Consider the following 19,302-nt stretch of genomic DNA (forward strand, 5'->3'; position numbering starts at 1 on the left):
CATAACCACTAATATGTAATAATATGTATAGTGAGCTCCACTAAGTACCAGAAATGTAGAGCTTTGATCTTGAAAGAAAAGGTGATGTTATTGGTGAGGGTGAGGTGGCAGGGTAGAAGTAGGTTAAATTTCATGTGCTGTCTTTCTCTTTTTGCAGCAAGTCTCTTGATTTTTAGCTGTAGATCTACATAAATGTCACTCTAGTTTGGAAGTGGAGCAGTTGGGTGCTCTTGGACTGGGGGCATGTTTTTGTGTGTTTGGTTAGTTGGAGCCTCTTTTATTTGTACCATAGAAATTCCAGCAATTGCAAGTTGAGAGCATGTTTGGAAATTGAACCACTGTTTTAACTACACAGCTGAGTGAAGATGTGGAGCGAGCATCTGAAAACCCAACAGATGAGAGAGAAGGAGAAATGGAAGTGCATGAAGATGCCAGCTCCGTTATTCTACCAGGTGAGATCTATTGACTCAGAAATTACCCATTTTAAGTGCCTGACAAGCTGCTTCTGTGTATAGATTTGGTTGTGGTTTGCTGCATATATTTCTTTATTGCACTTCTGAAAGCAAACAAGCCACTAAATTACTTATTTGGGGGAATAGACCACTAAATTACTTATTTGTGGAATAACTATGATGGAAAGCCCAGGAGTTTTTCAAGGATTGAGGTGAGAACATTTCTTTGTCATGAACTGGGCTCAGTCAAAGATGATGGAGCACACCTGGTTCTGAGCTAGCTTGCTATGTCATCTTCCTTTTATCTTACCTGGGTTGCAAGTAAAGCCTGTGCCAGGTTCACATGAGCAAGATGTAATCTTGAACAGATGTGCTTTTACACAGATTACACAGTTAGGCTGTTCAGACCTGCTTTGGAGGGTGCAGGCACTGCTAAGTGGGCTGATTGCAGCTCAGGTGTAGGCATTAAGGTAGGCCAAGCTGCAATGAGCATTGTCTAAATGCTTTACAGCTGTTCAAGACATACTTGTTTCCATAGTGCAATTTTATGCATATTAGAGTCCTAATTTCCTTGGCTGTCATCTCCTGGGAATGCATATGTGACCGTGGTAAGACGTTATGTGTTCAGTAGGCTTTACTAAAAGGCTGGTGTTTGCTGTGGTAAAGAACAAACACCAAACCATGCTATTACAGTTGAAGGGCAGAATGTGGCAGGGCCTGACTCATTAAATTACACTACACAGAAGAGCCAGCATAAAATATGCCTACTTATCTCCTTTTATATGTTGGGGTTTAATGCTTATGGCCAAAATGTGGTGTGTAAATCGGGAGTACGTGAACATTTTCCTTACAAGTATTTGGCAAAAGAAGTGGCAAAGGCAAGGAGCTTGGGGAAAGCAGTGTCTGTGTACAACTGAAACTAGTGTGAAGATCTTCAGAGAACAAACAAGCTTGGAGGGCAAGGACACTGCGTGAGAATTGGAAAAATCCTTTTGTGAACCTTCCTGTAGTACATACAAGTTGTTATGAACTAGAGGGTAGCAAATATCTAGTGACTTCTACCGTGGTGGAGATGCAATGCAGATAGCTGGAGCATTAAATCTCTCTGTTGATGCATATGCTCATGTGTAAGAATCACTTCAGACTGGAAGGGGGAAAAAAGAGTTACTTTTTCTAGGAGGAAGGATTGACTGTGAACTTTGAACTTCGCTTCCAAGTTGTCCTTCTTGAAAACAACCCTTGTTTCCTCCTGCTGTGTCCTGAAGCACAGTGCCAATTTCAGCTAATGAAAAAGAGGCACAATCTTTGGATGATTACACCTCATGCTTGAGAAGGAAGCATCTGTCTGATCATCAAAACCAGCAATAGTTGTAGGGTTTTTTTTTAAATCAAGCCAAGTTTGAGGCTTACTTTTCTCAGGTGATTGATCTCTAAATGAACACTTCATAAATTCAGCCCAAATATCTGTATTTTAAAGTCCTAATCCATATTCTGTTTGGTTCCAGATAGTGAACTGGGTACCACTGCCCCTTCCTTGCGTTTCAGCAAGACCTGCCTAAAGAATGTTTTTTCAGTAATTCTCCTGTTTATTTATCTGCTGCTCATGGCTGTAGCTGTGTTCCTTGTCTACCAAACCATCAGTGACTTCAGGGAGAAGCTCAAGCACCCCGTGATGTCAGTCTCTTACAAGGAAGTGTCCTTGTATGATGCACCTGGTAAGAGTGGTAACAAACAAAATGGGTTAAGTTGTTGTTCACATTTATCTTAGCTGGCCTTACATTTTTGGTGCTGATTCTCCAGACTGCTTCTAATGCTTTGACCCAGGTCTTTCACTTCCCTGTTTTTTTAATCTCTGTTCTGTTGACTTTGCACTGAAGTGTTAATACTGTATGGGAGCTTTTTGGAGCTTTCATAGAACCATAGAATGGTTTGGGTTGGAAAGAACCTTAAGATCATCCAGTTCCAACCCCCTGCCATGGGCAGGGACATCTCACACTAGACCATGTCACCCAAGGCTCTGTCCAACCTGGCCTTGAACACTGCCAGGGATGGAGCATTTACCACTCCTTTGGGGTGGAGTGTTATGCCAACACTTGATAGATAAGAAGTGTTTTCAGTCTCTAGAATGAGTCTTCTTTCAGAGAAAGGAGGTAATTCCTTATGGAAATAGTCCCAGAATTGTATTGTTCAAACAGGGTAGCACATAGGATGTGCATCACAACCTCGGTGCTGCGCTGGACAGCAAGATGCTATTGGCAGTAAAGAAGGTGAATTTCTCAAGCCAACCACAAAATAACCACAGTGCCACTTTCTGCTTCTGTTTGCATTGTTTACAAGTTGGTATTACATCAGTAGGCAGTGCAGGTGGGATGTGACTGCAGGGAACAATGTTGGCATCAAAATGCAGTGTGGCATCAGAAACTGGGTTGCAGCTCGCAGGAGGGATTACACCACAGAAGCATTTGGGAATAATGAGTTCTTTTGTTATTATCTTTGTAAATTACCCAGTAACCATTCATAAATAGAGCTGTGGTAGCAAGTGCAGCTCAAACAGTCGTAGGGCAGTTTCCAGTTTAAAAATCACACTTTTGTTGGAAGTGATACCACATTTTACAAACGTAATTGTGGCTGAAAGGTGTTTCAAGTTTTTGCCTTATTCCTGTAGTTGTTTCTGTGTATGGTCAGTTAGGCTCAGACCCTTGTGTTTGGACCATGAGGATCTGACTGTAGGAGCAGGCTCCTCCCCGCCGTTTGTTTTTCCTTACATGAGGTTTTCATACAGCAGCAGGAAGCCAATGTCACTTAAAACAATAGAGCAACATACATATAAATCCAAAAGTATTGCCAGGAGCCCCTGCCAGATCAAAGAACCTAAATTAATGTAGTCCTTTACTTCACTGCTCTGTTAAAGTGATGAGATGGCAAGTTGCAAGCATGGAGCACTGAAGAAAGGGATAAAGCATTTTGAGATGTGCTGACTGCTTTGACATCTTGCATTTTGGCAGACAGGTCACCTCAGTTGGGTGGGTTAATCATATCTGATACCTCAAATCACAGAGGTTTTTTGGTAGTTGGTCTAGATTATCTTCAGGCAAGCTTGTTTCCAATGATAAATGTGGCATATGTGGTATAAAAGGAGTTTTGGGTTTGGGCCTTGTGTTTTGCTAGCCTTCTACAGCTGAGGTGACTGAGGTTCTTAAAGCATGCAGACTTTGGTCTGAAGTGGTAGGTTGATGGTATATATGAATGTTTTTTTTCTCTCCCCAAACAGGTATTGCCTTTTATCCAGGCAAGGCTCGGCTGCTGAGCTGCAAGCATCATTACTATGATCACATTCCACCTCTGATCAATCCAGGTCAGCCAGGAGACATTGAATGCACCACTCAGAGAATCAACTACACAGATCCTTTTACTAATGAATCTATGGTAATAATATAATACAACAAAGTTTACTGGGGGGGGTGGGGTGATGGGGTGTATTCTGCTCCAAATGATATTTGAAAGTAAAAATACTCACTGAGTGCTGCAGAAAATCCTTGCTTCTATTTTTTTTTCCCAAGTCGTCTGTCCTTTTGTTCTCAGAAATGAGAAGACCCCAGTCGGTGTGTGTATGTGTTATGGTCATGTGGGTGTGTGCAGCATGAAAACCTGAATGGGACAAAACAAGTCGTTTTTCACAATGAAACTCTCACTTCATTCCTCTCCTAAATGAGCTGCCAAGCATGCTCCTTGATCTAGTAAATGTAGCTTTGATTGAAAGCAGGAGCAGTTATTCCATGAAAACAGGAGAGCTTATCTCTTTTTGTGTGTTTGCTGGGAATTAGATACTGTTTTTGTCACACTTGGAAGAATTGTAACTGGGCACCAAGCGTTTCATTACACTGAAGTGCTGTGAGACAGTTAAGTGGGTACTCTGAGGGATAGTCTGTCTTAAAGTGCCCTTAAAAATGCAGTCTAGCGTCTGTATAAATAAATGCTCAAAAAATGAAGTCTTAAATGTGGTCATCTGTATCTTAATTGATTGCTCATATTTTTTTGAAGGCAGCTAAGTGTGAACAAACAAACTCTGTAGGTACCCATTTAGTCAGCTGTTTCCTCTTCATGTTTTGCCTGTTGTCTAGACACCGTTTCTTTCTGGGAAGCAGCTCCTCAGTGTATGTAAAAGTAATACTCTAGGTGCAAGTCTGATTTCTGCCACTCACATGCTCTTGTTGCATGTTTTAACAAATGAAGAACCTGCATTTTTTGCTGTGTGATTCATTCATTTAGAAGCTTGCTGATCCAATAAGCTCTAGTCCTGCAGAGGAATGGAGAGGCACTGGAGGCAGAGACCTCTGACCCATGTAGAGTCCTGTTCACGCTGTCTTGAGTCCTTTTGCAAGCAGGAGCTTGCTGTTTGATATGATGCCTGCAGTACATCAAGTTATATTCTGCCTGCCAGCATTTTTTGTTGTGGGTTTTTCCTTTTGGCAGCTTACTTGAGGTGCTGGGGCTGTGAAACTGTTCCTCAGTTTCACATCAGAAGCCTGATGTTCTTCACAGCAGACTCCACATTTACTTGGTTCATGTCAAGAGCTGAAAGTCTGTACACTTTACTGCTTTAAACAGTTTGGATCATCCTTCTGCAGAATGCAGGTTCCACGTGAACCCAAAGGACTGTGATATAACTAAAGCTGATTTCCTAGAAAAACACTAAATGTTGATGAAAAGGCTTCATCTTAAAACTAAAAGGAAGGATCCAGTTGGCATTCCTAGGTATTTTAATAGGGGCATACTTAGTAGCAGCCAAGAAAATCTCAGAGTGTATTATTTCTATACAGTACGAGTGACAGATGGCAAATTCATGAACAGGACATGAGGATTCCTTTGCTACTCTCACCACCTCTCTGTTTGCTTACAGAAGTATGCTTTGGTTGTTCAAGGCCCTCGTGATGTGAAGAAAAAGGAACTGGTGTTTTTGCAGTTTCATTTAAACGGAACAGACCAGGATTTTAGTGCCATTGACTACCTTCTGTTTTCATCTTTCCAAGAGTTCATCAACAGGTATGTAAAGGGCTGAGCCTGTTAACTGCATTGAACTAGCTGCAACAAAACTAGTGAAAGCAGGGCTTTTTGTAGCTCGGATGAGGCAGAGATCAGATCCCGAGATGGATTTGTTGTGGTTTCATTGGAAGGTTGGCTGTATTGTTTTGCATTATGAGCTTTATGTAAGATTCTACAGAACAGTGTAATTGCATAGGTGGGGTTTTAAAATTTGCTTTTTATTGGTTTGGCAGTGGTGCTATTGGAGTGACTGATCCACCTTTGCATTTTAGCAGGACTGGAATCATAGAATCATAGAACTGTAGAATGGTTTGGGTTGGAAAGGGCCTTAAAGCTCATCCAGTTCCAACCCCTGCCATGGGCAGGGACACCTCACACTAGAGCAGGTTGCTCCAAGCCCCTGTGTCCAACCTGGCCTTGAACACTGCCAGGGATGGGGCAGCCACAGCTTCTCTGGGCACCCTGTGCCAGCGCCTCAGCACCCTCACAGGGAAGAGCTTCTGCCTTAGCTCTAACCTGAACTTCCCCTGGTTCAGTTTGAACCCATCACCCCTTGTCCTGTTGCTCCAGTCCCTGATGCAGAGTCCCTCTGCAGCATCCTTGTAGCCCCCTTCACACACTGGCAGCTGCTCTGAGGTCTCTGCGCAAATCCTGTCATGACCTTTCTTGAAAGCCCCCACTTTTTGCACACCTTGTGAGAATCAGTTTCATACTTGAATTTAAATTAAAGCAAAAATTAAATAATTATGTACTGTTCTCTCTGTGATCCAGATTAAAAACCAGGCAAGGTATTAGTCACAGTGAGACCTAATAGAAAGCCTTAACCTGGTAATAGTCAGATGCTCAGTGAAAAAGGGATAGGGGATAAAGGCCTTAAGCAGAACAGAATTAGGTGGGGAGGGGAAGAGAAGTAGCAGATTATAATGCAGAAAAGCATTTTTGGAGTCTTGGACATGATGGTACTGGTGTGTTTCAGATGAAGCAAAGACTGGAAGTGTTCAGTCACAGGAGCTCTGGGTGGCCAGAGATCAAGGGTATGAATTTGCTTTTTACAAAGCATTTTTATTTCAGTGAGGGAGAGCTCTTAAGTCATGAAATACTTCTTTTAACTGTACTAAACCACTTCATAAAATGCTAATATTCCACGTATTTTAGGCATTGATGTTTTAGGGTGAGAAAATACCAGTTAAGAGTAGTGATGTAAAAGGTGTGACCTGTTCTTGTGTTGTTTTTTCTCGGGTTTTGTGGCTTGTGCTGTGGTTAGTGGTATGTACAGCTAGATGCACAGCTCTTTCTATGCTGCAAGACACTGTCTGAGACAGAACCCCATGAAACACAGAACAGAAGGCACAGTTGTGTTGCATCTGGTTCCTGGTTCTTTGCAGGATGAGCCAACTTGCCAAGATACAACTTGGTCTGTGCATAGCCAAGTCTTGGAAGCCACGTTTCTGTGCTCATTGTGTCAGTTTGCAGATAAGCCATTTTAAAGAGCTGCTGCTTCCCAAGTTAAAACATGTATGTCCTATTTAAGCTGGCAGGATTTCTGCAAGCAGGCTGTGAGTTTGCATGGTGCTGTCCCAAACGCTTGTGCCACATGTTGTGCAGAGGTACGAGGGACATGCAGAACAGCAGTAAGCTGTCCAGAAAAAGTCCTAGCTTCAAGGCTGTGTTTGAGCTAGTGTAGGTGAATCAGTAAGAACTATCTGTAAGCTGCCTGGGAGAACCTCAGTCACAACCTCCTGTCTCCAGGTTTGCCAGTTCAAACCAGGTAGATGGCAGAATGAGTCCCCAAAGAGGTGGGGATGTGTTGCTTTGTTCCTAGAGAAGCTGCCTTGTCTTGGTGTTAGAAGGCACCACAACTGGAGCTGGGAGAGTGAAGGCTGGGTTACCTTGGAGTGAAGTGGAAAGGTAGGAAATGGTGGTGCCTGTTTGGGGATACATCCTTTGTGCCTGTTTGCAGCAAGTAGTAGGAATGTGTGTTGAAACTGGTTTTGAACTAACCCAGATAATGGTAAACTGGGCAAAGGTACATAGGCCTTTAAACTTAGTGGTAAATGATCTGCATGTCTAGGTGAAATGCAGTAAGAGAAGCAGTTGTGCACAGGAGGCCAGCAGTGTGTCTTGTAGCATCCTTCAAAGCTTGGTGCAAATTGTATGGCTTGTCTTGCTCAGTATTGTGTGTTGCTGTGCTGGTGTCCCAGGGCCCGAGCTGGACAGGCTCAGGGCAGCTTGAAAGTTTACCTTTTCTCCTGACTCTGAAGTGAAACCACTTGCATATGTGGAACGTTCTCATCCTGCCCAGCTTCCAGCAGAAGAGAAAATAGAAATGATTTCTGGTTCATCAGCAGATGCTAAGTTTAGTTGAAGGGAAGTCTGGGCTAAGATACATGTAAGAACTGTTGTGAGTCCTTCCATAGTGCCTCTGAAAACTTCAGGTACTGGCCACTGTTAACTACTTTTTCCAGACCAGGTGTCTCACTGCCTGGTTATGTGAGCATATTCCCAGCACTGTGTCCAGCAATTCATGTGAAGTGCTATTAAAGATGCTGAGATACATGCTAGAACTCCTGAGTTACCATCATGACAGCTTTTTGCCATGGCTGCAAAGGGCTTAGGTTGGGCTGGGCAGGCAGACTGCTGTAAAAGATATGTGAAGGGATTCCATCATCTAAAATCACAGTACAACCCCCCTTGAAACTGGTGAGAAGAGTCTTGCTGTATCTACCCACAGTGTCTGTGTTGGCAATACTATGTGCAGCTTGCTTTTGCTTTAAACAGCAATAATCATATCAGTGAAGGCTGCTGCAAGCATCAGCCATAAGCAGTTAATAAAAATGGCATCTAGAGATTTGTATCTTTGTTTTCTGAAGCACAGCAGGTGGTGAGGACTCAAGTAAGGTCCAGTTCTTTGTGTCAAGGGTTTTATTTTCTGCAGCTCTTCTGTTAAAATTGGATGGACACACTACAATGAAATTGGCACTGCTTGCTAGTTTTGTTCTGGCCTTCACAGAACACCACTGAACTGAGTGCTGTTGTTGGCCTGTGAGTTGGAGGGATATAGCCTTTCTTGTCCTTTCTGTTTTTGTTTTTAAGCCAGCAGCAGCTCCTGTCTGTACCATATTAATTGGAGGGAAGGAAATAATGAAACCCTTGCAAATTACCAAAAAAGTGTATCTAAAAATACAAGTTCCTTTCCTGAACTGTCATTAGGATAATACATGGGTTTAAGAGGAAAATCTCTGAGCGCATTACTGACAAAACTATTGTTAGCATAGCATGTAAAATAACTTCTGGTCATGTGAAATGGTGAATACCACTCTGAACAGATCAGAGATTGTTTTAAGGGTCTAAGCAAAGCTCCGTGTTCATGTCTCTGGTTTGGATTGCTGTGTGCAGAGAAGTAAGTTATAATATAGAAGGGTCAAGACTGCTGGTACTACACCATCAGAACCTGTACGAGACCCCGTGGCTGGCTGAGGGCTTCTCAGTCTAGGGAAAAGCAAAGGCAGTAAACACAAACAGGGTTTGACCCGTCTGTGGGTTTGGCTCTTGCTGGTGCACTGGCGGGATGTCCTAAGCTGCCTCTGGCTCCTGTGTCTTGGTCCATGGAGATTGGAGTTAGAAGGATGCACTGCAGCGCTACAGCCCAGTCCGGAGTTGGGATAGTAACTCCCAGCTTTGGGACAGATCCCATCTGTCATGGTCTGACATTGATCCGTCTGTGCTGGGCAGTGGTTACCAGGGAGCACTGGCTGAGAGGAGGCTGGGGCTGAGTGAGGCAGTGGCCTCGTGCACGTGCCTTTCTCTCTGTGATGTAGGAATTCTGGCATGGTTTTGAGCTGCAGTTAATATCCCGGGGCAGCCTGGTGCAGGGTATTCCATACATGTAAAGGACCATGTAAGAGGGAACTTACTGAACAAAGCAAACAAATGTGCAGCCGTTGCAAGTTGTCTTTGGGGTGAAGAAGGAGTAAAAAGAAACTGCCTGAAGAATTGGTCTTCAGCTTAAAATGCCTGTATCATGTTCACTGAGTGCGTGTGGGTTTCAAGCTGTGTTGTTTGCCCTCTGCTATTACTTGTGCAAAGATTTTGCCTCTCTTTTGACTCCGTGGCAGTGGTCTGGGTTATGGGCACATGCAGAGAGATCCCATCTGAGATTGTTTCTGCACAGCTTCTGCTAAGATACTATTAATCTTTCTTTTTCAAGCCTACAATTACAGCTGAAGGCAAAGTATACTACTGCTGCCTGCCTACCATTGAAGTTGTGGCTGCAGCGTTCAGCTCTGTGTCATAACTTCCTGCCTCAATTTTCCATGTTGGTTTGGAAAGGCTTTCTAGGATGCTGTATTTAGTGAGGCATTAGGCATATGACTGGCTGGCAGAGTGCTGATTCCGTATGTTCCCCTGAGTGGCAAAGCTGTGTTTTTCCTCCTGTCCCACCAGCTGCTGCTGCACCCACGTAGCTCAGGGGGAAGAAATCATTGTCACGTTAGGTCTCCCCGTGTCATCAGTTTGTGTGGTGAGGAGCAGTGGGCTTTGTGCTGAAGCTTTGCCCACATCTTCCTTGTGGTGCCCTGCCGTTGTGTCGGGATCATTGAACAGGCACCTAATGTTACAAATACATAAAGATAGTCCTGACTTGGACAATCACTCTTGGAATATCTTCTGCCCTGATGGGCAAAGTGTGTTAGTTTTTCTTTCCAGAAACGCTTCTCCTGTCTGTTTGTGTGCAGAATTTTTACTTTTCCTGTCTTTTTTTCCTTAGTTTCCAGAATTAGGGCTCCTTTTCTTCCTACAAACCAAGATGCCTCATCTACAAGGCAGCAATAGTGCAGACTGATACAAAGAATACACACTGATGGCTGCTCTGTACTAGGCTGCCTGCTTGGGCTGAATACATGAACATACACACCTTCACAGGAAGGCAAAACCTCGAAAAGCCGTTGCTCTGCTGCCAGGGCTTCAACCACACAACTCTGAGATGTAAAGCCCGGTCAGTGCTAGCACAGGACAGATCTGTTCTTGGGGACAAGAGCTCGCTGCTTCAGCTCAGCCCTTTCCTCTTTTCATCGTTGCGTCTTTCTCCTGAAAGACCAAAATACCTTCATTTCTCATCAGACCTAATCGTATACCTTGTGAGACCCCCCTGGCAGCACTGTGTGCAGTGCTGGTGTCCTCAGCATAAGAAGGACATGGAGCTGTTGGAGCAAGGCCAGAGGAGGCCACGAGGATGAGCAGGGGCTGGAGCAGCTCCCGTATGGAGACAGGCTGAGAACATTGGGGCTGTTCAGCCTGGAGAAGAGAAGCTGCGTGGAGACCTCAGAGCAGCTTCAGTGTCTGAAGGGGGCTACAAGGATGCTGCAGAGGGACTCTTCATCAGGGAGTGGAGTGACAGGACAAGGGGTGATGGGTTCAAACTGAACCAGGGGAGGTTCAGGTTAGAGCTAAGGCAGAAGCTCTTCCCTGTGAGGGTGCTGAGGCGCTGGCACAGGGTGCCCAGAGAAGCTGTGGCTGCCCCATCCCTGGCAGTGTTCAAGGCCAGGTTGGACACAGGGGCTTGGAGCAACCTGCTCTAGTGTGAGGTGTCCCTGCCCGTGGCAGGGGGTTGGAGCTGGGTGATCTTAAGGTCCTTTCCAGCCCAAACCAGTCTGTGATTCTATGACCTGTCATAGAAGCAAATTACACTCTTCACCCAGGGAGGTGGATTTACTCTGAGTCAGAATCCTTTCCCTTGTCTCAAGGACCCTGATACATCTCTGCAGCCTGAAATCCATCTTTAGTAAAGCTCAGCAGTCTGTGTTCTAATGGTTCCTGACTCATCACAGTGGTTTCCCCCTTCATTTCAAATGAAACCTTCTTGAAAAAGCAGCTGCAGGGCCAGGCTTATTTCATGCAGATGATGTGAAAGTGGCCAAAACCCCGGTGCTGAGGAGCTCCAAGCAAACAGCACGGTTCATTCACTGCATCCTGTGCAGTTTGTACAGAAGGATGGACACCACAGATGACTTGGAGCTGCCTCCTTACCACTTGCAGCATGAGGGACACCTTACAGTGGCTTACGCTCACTGTATCTAAAAGCAAGGCACGAAGCAATCCTGCTGTTTGGGGCTACTGGAACACAGCCATGGTATTGCCAAATAACACCAGAATAGTGGGAATACACCAAATAGAAACGGCAAAGCATTTTAAGTATGTCTGCGTTGCCACCTGTTTATTTGCATCCCAGAAGTGGGGGAAGCAGCATGCCCTGCCTCTAGACTCTTCCTTCCACCTCTTGCATTAGGGTGAGTTGTTTCCTGGGGTCCTGGCTCTGCTCCTTTGCCCCAGAGATGAGATGAGCAGAATGAACTCCCCTATAACAGCCCCTAGGAGCAGGCAGAACCCCAGGGCAGTGGTAGGGCACCAGGTAGCTCATGTGCTTCTGCAGGTAAGAACCCAAGTGCTGTCACTAATCCCAACATCACTGCTTGCAGTGTTTTAGATGTGCTGAATTTTAGCAGTTGGATTTTGAACATGTTTTGAAGTGCCTGTAGGTCTGACATCCTCCTGCCTACAGCAGTACCTACCAAGCTCAGGTGCTGCTCTGAGCTGGGTCAGTGAAGTGATGGTCTTTTTCCTTTAGTCCAGAAAAAGCAGAATTCATGAAGAACTGTGAAAGTTCATATTCCAGCTGGAAGTTTTCCGGAGGCTTTCGAACCTGGGTCAAGATGTCCTTGGTGAAAACAAAAGAAGAAGATGGCAGCGAGACTGTTGAATTCAAACAAGAGGTAAAAAACCCAACCCAACCAACCACTCAGGAAGAGTGGTTTGGGATGTCTTAGTTTGCTGTGAACTAGTTACTGCAACGATTTCAATGCTAACTGGCCAACTGACCCAGTTCTTGGGGCATACAGCAATATGAGTTGGAAGAAGGGTGGGTTGGCTGGTTAAGAGAAACATCAGGAGCTTGGGTTTTGTGTCACTGCATCCATTCCACCATGCACCACGGGGCGGGTTTGGCTGTGCAGTTACACTCTCCATTCTAAACAGGGAGAGGTTCTGTAACAGCCTAAACGTCTCGGTGTGTTCAGCTCTTGGTGTGGCCTCGTGACACACCTCAGGCAAACATCTCCTAATGGGGAGGCCAGACAATCCAGGCCTTGAATGTGGCTGTATAAGTGATCCTGTAGTCTGAGGTAAGGGTTTGAAGAGGCCAGTGTAGCGGTATTAACACGGCTTCCTTTAGATCGAGGTGGGGAACAACTGCTAAAGGAATTGTCTAAATAACAGCCAGTAGTGGGAAGAGGAATTGGTTGTCACAAGGGCTGATGTTAGGATGAAGAGGCAAACATAAGCCTTGTATGTTTCGTAGCATTCTTGTGCCTGCTTGTTGTTCGGGATTTGTAAGCGTTGAGTATCCTTAGAAACATGGTGTAACTTAACTTCTTGCATCGTTTAGAACTAGAAAATATGCAGGTAGGAGATGCAGACTTAGCTGGAGGTGAAACAAGTTTGCCTTTCATTCCTGTTCTTTTCACACTGATGGACAGGAAAAGAACTGTCGTTTGGGTGTTTTACCTTGCTCTCAGTGTCGGTTGGAGGGGAAGCATCCTCAGTGGTGAGAAGGGAGAATGTGAAGAGCATTACCCCTTTCCAGAGAGTGTATCTTTCAGAGACTACACTTGGTCTTACTCCGTGGTACGCTTGGAAGGAGTACTTTGTGGAGGTCAGAATGAAGCAGACCCTTCAGTTCCCCTGTCTTCACTTCTCACTGGTAGGGCATTATGTGGCAAAGCCTTAAGGGCAGACCAGTGCCCAAGTCTTACATGTCTCAAAGTGGAAACAAAAGGCTGAGACAAACTCTGAAAAAGCTGAGGTTTTTGTGACCATAAACATCCATTTAGTCCAGCAGTTACAGGCTCTGACCAGCTGGTGAATGCTGGGTTGGCTTTGGGGGGGATTTTGGTTTGTTTTGTGGGTTGGTTGCTTTGTTTTTTAATAAAACCTAGGAAATAGGAATCAGCACAAATGCGAATTTTTGGGGGGGATTTTGGTTTGTTTTGGGGGTTGGTTGCTTTGGTTTCTAATAAAACCTAGGAAATAGGAATCAGCACAAATGCGAATTTGGGGCTCAGGTGCCTGTTAATAATATAGTAGAAGCTGAAACAGCTCAGATATAAATTGCACTTGCTTTGTTTGACAGTCTGTCTGCTCAAATTGCATAAGGAAGTCCATTAGCCTCTCAAATCTAAAGCTGGGAGATACCATACCAGGAATTTGGGTACAAGTACTAGGTCACTCAGCACAGCTGGTCAGTCTGCTAACCAGCCCAGCAGTCACTACTTGGTCTTTCCTTCCTTTTCCATTGCCTTCCTTTAGCTTTGTGTACTCCTTGTTCCTGGTGCACAGTTTTCTTGGCTGAGTGCAGCTGGGGTGCTGTAGGAAATAGATGAGCTGTAGAAGTACAGGGTAGAGCTGCAGCAAAGGTGTTGGACCAGAAAACACAAGGTGGTGAAGCTCCCGTGTGCTCTGGATGGACACAAGTAGTGTTCTAGCTCCTGCTTCGACATGTTTGCAGCCTATAATCTGGTCAGGGCGGGGTGTGTGGAGGAGACTGACAGGATCTTGAAGTATTTGTAAAGTTCTCTGGTAAATAGAGGTAACCTGGCCTTCATTCCCGGGGACTTCCCAAGTGCTCTGTTACTCCAAGTATTTGTAAATGAAGTTTCACCCCCTTAAAAGGGAAAATCTATGTGATAAAATTAGGCCCCTGGCTACTGGTGTGAAAATGGTATTGCAGGGGTTTACTAAGTGAGAAACAGGAAAAGAGTATGAACAGGAGATGGAAGAAACATCCCTTCCCATAGTTTGGGAGCCTGCTGTTCCAGGTAGAGGGAGGCTAAATTGGAAGCCCCTGAGCAGCCTGCTGTTTTCACCTTCTTCCAAGCCTTTTCTGTGGCACAGCAGACTCATTACAGCACTGCAGCAGGTAACCTGCACCTTTGTTGTCTCTTTTCCCCTCGCCCCAGACCAGCGTGGTGAACTACATTGACCAGAGAACTAAACCAAGAAGTGACCAGCTGTTTTTTGTGGTGTTCGAATGGAAAGATCCTTTCATACAGACTGTGCAAGATGTGAGTATCACGTTAGTCCCTTCTTGACTCGCTGACTGCCCACGCTCGTGGTTTGTGCATGCCCATGCCTCTGGTACCTCATTCCAAGCAGAAACTCAGAGGAAGAGTGAGAGGTTGCTGCTGCAGTGTCAGTCTAGGCTCTTCCTTATATCCAGTAATGCATGTTCTGCAGAGGTCAAGACCATCCGATGCCTTTCCTTGGCTCGGGAACACTCAGTGTTCTGTTTGCAGCTGGAGGTACCTGTAGCTAAGAAAAAAGCACGTCTCTGTCGTACAGCACAGAGTAGTTTCAGGTCAAGCCTGAACTTTTTTGCTTAAACAAGTGTGCTTGGATAAACTGATTTAATGACTTTGATTAATTGTCAAGCAAGAAACCTCGGCTCGAAGCAGAACAATAGCAATAGCCTGGTGTAGCTCGTATTTGTTACTAGAATTCAGTACTGCATTCACATGCAAAAATGCGCTTCAGAATCGAGCTCAGTGTGTTCCATGGGCCAGGTGAGACCATGGGCAGGCCCTGGAGTGCTTAAAAGATACGCAGGAGGGCACTGCAGGTATATGTGCCTTAAGCACCTGAGCTACATCTTGTTTTCCTGGTGTTTGGGGCAGGGGAAGGTCAGATACATTTGCCCTCCCCTAAAAATATAGAATGGCAAAGTGTGCAGAGGAAACCTGCTTAATACATTGTGTTTTAAATGGCCCCATCTGACAACCAGAGTCCATCACACAATCACCTGGGTTGGAAAAGACCTTTAAGCTCATCCAGTCCAACCTTTACCCCAGCACTGCCAAGGCCACCCCTGGCACTGAGGCCTCATCTATACGGGGTGTGAACACTTGCACCACATGGGTCTGTTTTTGTTGCCCCAGAGCAGAGTGTGACCCCAGTGCTCGTGCACCAGGAGCAGGGAGTTGGTCCTTTGCCCTCCTGCTGTTGTGTCCGTGCTGGGGTCAGCACCCTCCTCTCTGCAGGCACCTCCCTGGCACTCCCATCCCCGCTCCTCTTGCTGCTCTGTGCCCGGCAGGGCTCCCACCGCTGCCTCCCTCCAGCTGAAAGCTGCCTCGAGCCAGTGCTCAGTTCCTGGTGCACTGTCAGGAAGGTGAACAACACACAAAGCCTGGCTGAGGCCTCCTGGCTCGGGTGCTCACACCACACTCATGATGATCAATGGAGCTGCAGACTCCATGGCGCATCCCGAAGCTGTGCCCCACTTCATTGCTGCCTAAGCTGAGCTCTGCTGGCACCACCTCAGATCCTACAAGTCATCCTTGGGCCTAGAGGTGTGAATCATAAACTATGAACAAACGTAACTACTCTTGAGCCAAGTGTAACTAGAAACAGCAAATGCTTGAGTCTGCAGGAGATGCTGCTGTCAAAGGCTGGTTTAGTGCTCCACTGCTGCTTTGTGCTTTGTCTTCTGGAGGAACTTCTGAAGGAGTTCTTTACAAAAAGCAAGCAATTAATTTAAATCTATAATCTTAAAATTACCAATGTAACTATCTCTAAAGTTTTAAATTCAGGATCCTTAAATAGCCTAAAAGGAATCTTGCAGCTGGTACAGTGTGTCTTCTTCCTGATGGAAGGAATTGGAAAACCATGGCATGAGGTGTGCGGCATAAAGGAATAAGCTGCAGAACACATCAGTAGGTATATAAGAGATGCTGAGTCAGATGAGGGGAATAATGTTTTTCATCTCTTTCAGATTGTGACAGCAAACCCCTGGAACATGATTGCTCTGCTCTGTGGTATCTTCCTGGCTCTGTTCAAGGCAGCGGACTTTGCGAAGCTGAGTGTTAAGTGGATGATCAAAATCCGAAAGAGACATCTGAAGAGGAGTCACCAAGTAAGGAACCACATAAACTGAGCCCCACAGGCTGCCCCTGAACTGCTCACAGCGGGACGGAGAGAGAGTAACTGGAATAAACTTCAGTCAGCAATTACAGCTGAGCACCAGGTATGTTCGCTTCCAGAACAGCCACGGCTGGAGGAGCAGCCTCGGGAACTGGCCTCTGAACTTCAGACAGGAGCTTAACTCTAGGACAGGTCTAACCAACTCACGCTTTTCTAGTCCAAATTTAACAAGTGTACCTCAAACTGGGGGGGACCAGGAGGGAGGGGAGAGAATTCAGCCATGGGCAGAAAATCAGCACTCCTGTGGCTAAGGTTTGGAAAGAGGGGCAGTGTTTGGATGTGACTTGGCACCGGTCAGCATTTAAGTGCTGCAGGAGCTGTGTTCTGCAGCTGCTCCCCTCACACAGTTACTGCTGTGACGGGGTTCAGTGGAAGGTAAAGCACTCAACAGCAGTCTGGGCTCCCCTCTCTAAAGTGTGTGTTGTAACAGAATACACTGGAATTCTATTGGGTTTGATTCCAAGTAGAGTGACTTTAATATTAAAAAAATACTTCCAAGAAGTTCCTGTGTGCAGTGTTTGAAGGCACCTGCGCCCACATTCAGCTTCACAGCGCTCCAGGCAGGAGAATACTGCGGGAGGGTGAGGTGAGGAACAAACACCTGGTCCTGATGGGTCCAGCTCAAAGGAAACTTGGGCATCTGAGCTGAGGGTGGATTTCCAAGTCTGGCCGAGGCTGCTGCTCTTCCCTCTTTCCCCCAGCCTTTGCTGAGGAAGTGGAAAGGTGTTTCAGGAGCCGGGCAGTTGGCTGTGCTCCTGCACTACCCAGCAGTGTGTGCTCACTGACCGTGCTGGCCGCGGGGCTGCTTCAAGTCCCTCATTAGTCTGGGTGCCCAGCTCAGACCTGTGGAGGAGACAGGGCAGCAGGGACCTGTGGTGTGTTTGCTCCAAAGGCTTTGGTGCAAGGAAAGGAGCAGGACAAGTCGTATTCTGCTGCTTCCATCCTGTACTAACAGAGTATGAATATAGCAGTAAGTACCCCCCATTTCCTTTTGGCCTTCTAAGGAAGCATTTGGGAACAAATGCTTAAACTGAACCAGGGGAAGTTCAGGTTAGATCTAAGGCAGAAGCTCTTCCCTGTGAGGGTGCTGAGGTGCTGGCACAGGGTGCCCAGAGGAGCTGTGGCTGCCCCATCCCTGGCAGTGTTCAAGGCCAGGCTGGACACAGGGGCTTGGAGCAACCTGCTCTAGTGGAAGGTGTCCCTGCCCGTGGCCGGGGGTTGGAACTGGATGATCTTTCCAACCCAAACCATTCTGTGATTCTGTGATTCTATAAAATCTACTTTCAGCTCATTTCCAGAGCAAATCATGGCAGATTTTACAGATTTTACCCTACTCACCAGACCTGCAACCCAGCAGCCTTCACCTCCTTCCAACCCTCCTGCCACAGATTGGTCAGAGACTGGGGTGGTTTAAAGGTGGTTTGTAAAAGCTCTTCTAATTCTCCTGGTCTTTATGAACACAAAGATGTGATGTACAGCACTAAATACAAACATAAAGACTTTATTGAATGCTGCTCAATTCCCCAGAGGTCTTTCATTACAAAAGTTTTCCACATAACTGCAATTTAAGAGATTGGAATGGTACTCTGATAAAAGATGTGAAAAATACTTGATCAAGTAAACAGACAAGACTTCTATTGTCAGCTTTCCACTGGTAAGAAACAGACTGCATTTTCTTGAAAGAAAACAAGGAACTATTTATTGACATCCCTCCTTACTAAAGAAAGAATTAATAATCCCAATTTTGGTCTCGTTCTTCAGTCCATGAGATGCTAAAACTAATGCAGAGACATCCCAGAGCACCTCTCCGCAGGGCAGCCTCGGGCTGGTGAGGAGCATCATTGATGGGCTCGAGGGAACTCCATTCTCAGCTGTAGCAGGAGGAAATCTCTAAGTAGCCCAGGCCAGGAGGCAGCAAGAATGGGGTGGAGGCACTCGCCAAGGGGTAGCTTAGACACACGGAGCACCGTTGACTTTCCCTCCTTACCTTGCCTCGTTCTAACATGAGCATTAGATAAATCTAGATCCCAAACCAGTCAGGACTTCAAGGAGAGCGCCGTAGCCCAGTTCCTTCTGCTGCTGCCAGGGGCACATACTGAGTATCTCGAGTTACTGGTAACGTACCTTGGTTTTATTTGAGAAAATACAGCACAACTAGAAGCCTTTTCTATTGTCTTAACCCAAGTATGCAGCGATGTGAAAAGCACATAGAAAACAAGGAAAAATGTGTACAGAGCAAACTCTACCACCTATGTGCAACACAATCAGAAATTCAAGTCATAATTCTCACCACTCCCGTAAGAATTTCACTCATTAAAGGATGCTAATTCAGGCCTAGGAAACGTTGGAGGTGACAGGATACCGATAATCAGACAGGTTTACAATATGCTGTGGTATGACATCACTTAACTGCTGTATTGAAATTCAGATCTTTACAATTGCCAGAGGGAAATAAAAGTGGCTGCTGCTGCTGCTGTTACTCTGATGAGGTTCCTCTTGCAAATCCTTACGTATTTCAAAAGGGTACAAAAAGTGTGTGTCTGCCGAGCAGGGGCGCTCGGCTGTTACTTGGCACTTGTGCTGTGTGCGTTGAGCACGGTGTGGGTGCTGTTCTGCTTCTCTGCCATCGCCTTCTTCAGCTTTAACTCCTCCAGCTTTCTCCACAGCTCTTCACGTTCCAACTCTTTCTTTTTCTCTCTGCAGAGAAGAGCGAGGTATCAGTTTCAGATGTGTCTGAAGTGTGATGTGGAGACACAGTTAATTAAAAACCACAGTTTACATC

The 19,302-nt window shown here is 45.7% G+C and overlaps 2 protein-coding genes across 2 annotated transcripts in view; one reads left to right on the plus strand and one right to left on the minus strand.

Moving 5' to 3' along the window:
* Positions 1–355: 355 nt before the first annotated feature.
* Positions 356–16,628, plus strand: TMEM206 (transmembrane protein 206). The gene is made up of 7 exons (XM_010009478.1): positions 356–452; positions 1,958–2,167; positions 3,724–3,878; positions 5,353–5,495; positions 12,118–12,262; positions 14,504–14,608; positions 16,312–16,628. Exons 1-7 carry the CDS (start codon positions 413–415, stop codon positions 16,471–16,473), a joined length of 960 nt encoding a protein of 319 aa, XP_010007780.1. The 5' UTR covers positions 356–412; the 3' UTR covers positions 16,474–16,628.
* Positions 16,629–18,991: 2,363 nt separating this feature from the next.
* Positions 18,992–19,302, minus strand: part of PPP2R5A (protein phosphatase 2, regulatory subunit B', alpha) — a 42,719-nt gene continuing 42,408 nt past the window's right edge. Inside the window, exon 13 of the mRNA XM_010009477.1 lies at positions 18,992–19,217. Within this exon, the coding sequence (XP_010007779.1) occupies positions 19,085–19,217 (133 nt within the window). The 3' untranslated portion in view covers positions 18,992–19,084. The remainder of the gene's footprint in view (positions 19,218–19,302) is intronic.

Source organism: Nestor notabilis, unplaced genomic scaffold, assembly GCF_000696875.1.
Source record: "Nestor notabilis isolate BGI_N333 unplaced genomic scaffold, ASM69687v1 scaffold8922, whole genome shotgun sequence".
Classification (NCBI taxonomy): domain Eukaryota; kingdom Metazoa; phylum Chordata; class Aves; order Psittaciformes; family Psittacidae; genus Nestor; species Nestor notabilis.

What these genes read in the sequence shown, in the direction of transcription:
- TMEM206 (XM_010009478.1), top strand. Translation starts at nt 413, where the DNA reads ATGGAAGTGCATGAAGATGCCAGCTCCGTTATTCTACCAG. An exon ending in GTCCTTGTATGATGCACCTG is followed by an intron (nt 2,168 to 3,723) that starts GTAAGAGTGGTA and finishes CTCCCCAAACAG; the next exon opens with GTATTGCCTTTTATCCAGGC. An exon ending in TTCCAAGAGTTCATCAACAG is followed by an intron (nt 5,496 to 12,117) that starts GTATGTAAAGGG and finishes TTTTTCCTTTAG; the next exon opens with TCCAGAAAAAGCAGAATTCA.